Raw genomic sequence first — 3,979 nt, forward strand, 5'->3', positions numbered from 1 at the left:
ACCCACTGGGACTCCTGGGAGTGAGGTGAATAGGTGAGTTGTAAAAACTATCAGTATTTGACCAGCCCTGGAAAGAACATGGAAAGAAGTGGCAGCAGTGAAGGAAATGCTATGATGGAAGCAAAACAAGTGAGTTCGTCTTACACAACACAATTTAGTTTTGTCCTTTTACCATGTTTTTTTTTAGTATATTTTTTGGGCTTTTGTGCCTTTATTGGACAGGATAGTAGAGAGAGACAGGAAATGGGGAGGCAGAGAGAGGGGGAATGACATGCAGTAAAGGGCTGTCCGATGCGGGATTCGAGCCGGGGCCTGCTGCAGCGAGGACTGTAGCCTCTACATATGGAGCGCCTGTTCAACCCACTGCGCCACTCGACACCCCCATTTTACCATGTTTAATGATACTTAACATTCATATTATTTAAATGTGTTTTTATACTTGATTAATTTAAATTTAAATTTTAACTAAATTATTGAATGTACAAAAGGTAAAAGAACAGAACAAGGAAATGTGTGTGTTTTTGTGTGTGTAATAATTATTGATTATTGATGGGTTAAGGTTTATATGTAATACATATTACTTTTGTCAAATTTTAGAATTCAAAGTAATTTTTTTTGTTTGAGTCAACAAAAACTAAAGAGTGGAAGTAACAAAAATTAATTGATTAAAATGGAGGTGATGAAAATAGATGTGAGATGAAAAATGGAGTGATAACTTGTCAAGTGATTTGATTAATTTAAAGCCAATTTGATTAAAACTAATAGTGTTCACATTAATTAATAATCAATATGATTAGAATTTTTAATATTTATTAAAAAAACAAAACAAAAAACAACACAGCGGCTCATTGGTTAATTTTTACGTATGACACCAGACTGACCCATTCACACCTCCTCCTGTGCTGGCCCCACTCCTCCCTCTCTGTCCTCTCTGGAGGGAGGCGTCCAAAATGGACAGACAGCAACATCAAACATGTAAGAAGAGAGGTGCGGTGAAGACAGAGGAGCAGGAGGAGATGCAGGAGTGTGGCAGGGAAGCCGAGGAGCACAGTGAGCAGGAGGAGAGTAGAGTCCAAAGTGGAAGCAGGAGGTAGCAGGAAGATAAAAAGTGACACTCAGGGAGTAACGTTAGGCTTTGTGTAAGGTGACTGCAAAGGAGGTGCTGTGCGTTCAACCGATTGAGATAATAAAATAATAAAAAACTTATTGCAGTAATAAAAGGTGAGTTTACAGGCTTAAGATTGATCTATAACAAGGTAACAGGTAAGGCATAAAAAAAAGTTTCATCTCTGTCAGTCACCTAATGAGACCAGTGAAAAAAATATAACATATACTGTATATAGAGCAAAAGAGTAACACTTACCATACTTTTGAATAATTTGCCACAAAGTTTCATTTTCACAATTTATGATCAGAATAATTCAAAAATATGCATGAAGAATAACCCAATTAAATCAAAAACACAAACACTGTTTGGAATAAGTCAAAATGTTGTTAAAAATAATGGTAGTCACTTCAAAGTGGGATTATTGTTAAGATGTCAAACATTGGTTTCTTCTGATGCTCCAGCAGGATCCAGAGACTCCGATCACCATTGTGATGTCATCAGAAATCCTCTTCAAGAAGAAGAAGCGGAGCAGCAGCTCAATGAGCCCTGGACCTGCCTTCTCCTTTGTCAAGGTCTGACATGGAAAATAACTGAGGAACATACACAGGAATAAGCAAGCACACGTGTAGTTACACAAGTAACTACACACACATGCACAGATGCATAGATCAATAGCAAGTAGTAATTTAGTAAGAAGTCTTATTGATTGTGTTCTGAGAATTGAGAATATACAGTTTAACACACACACACACACACACACACACACACATACACACACACACACACACACACGCTTTCCTTTTCAATGCAGTTATTCAGTCAATTGTGTTTTCTAATGTCATGAATTTTGTTGTGTTCAGGCTCTGAAGGCAGCGAATGCTAAAATTAAGATGCGTTACCCTGAGACTGAGGAGCTCTTTAAGGTCGTGCTCATCCATGACAACCCAGACTTGACAAACAGAATCATCAACGACTACAGTGAGTAATTGATACACCAAAACAATTTTTATCAGCATCTTTATCATGCATTCAGGTACATATCGATAAGCAACCCATTTATTTAAATGATCATTTAAATAAGTAATTTTATTTACTTATTTGAACTGTTATGTATGTGTGGCAGGGATGAGTTGGGTATATTTGCTTGTCGACAATGCCACCTAGGGGTATTTCACCCCCAGGAAGTTATTCTACACATGACAAAATCCAACTACACACTACAACTACTACTGCTGCGACATGACTTGATTTGTTGTTTGGCACCTTTGCCGCCAGTTTCGGCTGTTATGGTTGAATGTCTTTGCAAATCAAAGATCTATACAATAACTACATAAAGATTGGGCAAAGGATGTTGAAGGAGCAGCAAAAAAACAAACAATTTTCAATGTGTTCAATTCATCATGTCTGAGTCTCACTTCCCTAGCTACCTCCTATAGAACGAGGTCCAATACGTGGTTGCAACGTACATAAAGGGATTCTGGACACTCTGCTTTCAGTGTCACTTGAACACCATTTAAACGCTCAGACATATTGGACGCACCGTTTAAACAATATCCTTGAATACATTCCAGTGGTAAGATTACACAGAGAAAAATGTCCTTGATGCATGAAAACAGTGTTTCTGCTGATGAGTCACATGCATTGTAAAATCCAGACATGCTCTGTCCTGTTAAGTTTGAATCCAACTGTAAACAGCAAGAGAATTCCCTACATGCAGTAATGTCTGTAGTTCCATCTGCTCCGAGTCCAAAGAAGGAACATCGGCGAGTTTCGGAGATGATTTCTCGCTTTAGGGTATGACCAAACATTTCAAGGATTTTGTTTTGGATTGTATCTGACAGCTTTCATGGTGCGAGTGAGCTCCAGGAAGAGGTAGGAACAAATTGCAGAGTCACCCGCCTAGATACAGTGCTGAATGGCACTGCCAAGCATCAGGAAGCAGATGATTTGAATCCATTGTGGGCAGTGAGAGGGGAGAATCTGCTACATGTGTATGGAATTTATCTAGAGGAAGGTTCATGTAGAAATAATTAGACTATGAGGATCAGAATAAAAATCATAAAAATATCCTTGAGTGATTACTTTTACTTCTGAGATGAAACCTTTTATTGAAAAACACACCCAGCTGTCAGCTCCTATATTATCCACAAACTCAGCTTTTCTTACATGTATGTCCCACAAGATCTCAAAAATGTAAATTTTTATGTGTCTATATATTATAATTAATCAACAGTACTGTGAAATAAACGGCGTGTCTCTCATATGTACCTGTAATGCAAGCATGAAATAATGCATCTGGAAATTAATAGTATCTGCTCAGAACATTATTTGGGCAAATGATTGTTCATTGGGCTTCTCATTCTTTCTTGTTTGCAGATCTGGAGGACATAATTACTCCCTTGTTAGTGAGGGAAGAGGATCTCATAGGTGAATTACAGCGAAACAATACCCATGTATACCTGTCTGCTCCAAGTGAGCTGAAGGTTCCAGATGTGATAAAAGCGGGTAAGTGTAAATAGAGTGGTAAACAAATGAGAGAACCTGCCTGTCATGGATTTTTTTTTTAACATGTTCTACACCTTCAACACTGATACCTTGAACAATTAAATTCATTCTGTATAGTGTAGTTGTACATGACCCTGTCTATTCATGTGAATTAATGTCCCTGCACCAGGCATTGCAGCTGCTGTCATGGACACCCCTGAAAAAATCACAGACGTGCCNCTTGCAGTTATCTCCTTTGTTCTCCTCACAGAGTTAGCTCTTCCATGCTAACTCTGCTACAACTCCTGTTGCTTGGAAAACCAGCTGGCCTTGTGTCGTAGCTGCTGATTCTGAAGAGAACTTGGTTCACTCACAGTTAATCCGAAG

General features: G+C 38.5%; 1 protein-coding gene across 2 annotated transcripts in view; it reads left to right on the forward strand.

Moving 5' to 3' along the window:
* The window catches only part of LOC111225369 (cytosolic 5'-nucleotidase 1A-like), a 24,219-nt gene continuing 20,240 nt past the window's right edge, over positions 1–3,979 (forward strand). The window contains exons 1-5 of one of the 2 annotated variants that reach the window (XM_022750190.1): positions 1–129; positions 1,570–1,680; positions 1,969–2,086; positions 3,485–3,613; positions 3,783–3,830. In XM_022750190.1, coding sequence (XP_022605911.1) covers positions 79–129; positions 1,570–1,680; positions 1,969–2,086; positions 3,485–3,613; positions 3,783–3,830 — 457 coding nt within the window. In that variant the 5' untranslated portion in view covers positions 1–78. The remainder of the gene's footprint in view (positions 130–1,569; positions 1,681–1,968; positions 2,087–3,484; positions 3,614–3,782; positions 3,831–3,979) is intronic. The other variant, XM_022750191.1, reaches the window with a different exon arrangement.

This window comes from Seriola dumerili, unplaced genomic scaffold (assembly GCF_002260705.1).
Source record: "Seriola dumerili isolate Sdu_G_001 unplaced genomic scaffold, Sdu_1.0 BDQW01000149.1, whole genome shotgun sequence".
In the NCBI taxonomy this organism is placed as follows: Eukaryota; Metazoa; Chordata; class Actinopteri; order Carangiformes; family Carangidae; genus Seriola; species Seriola dumerili.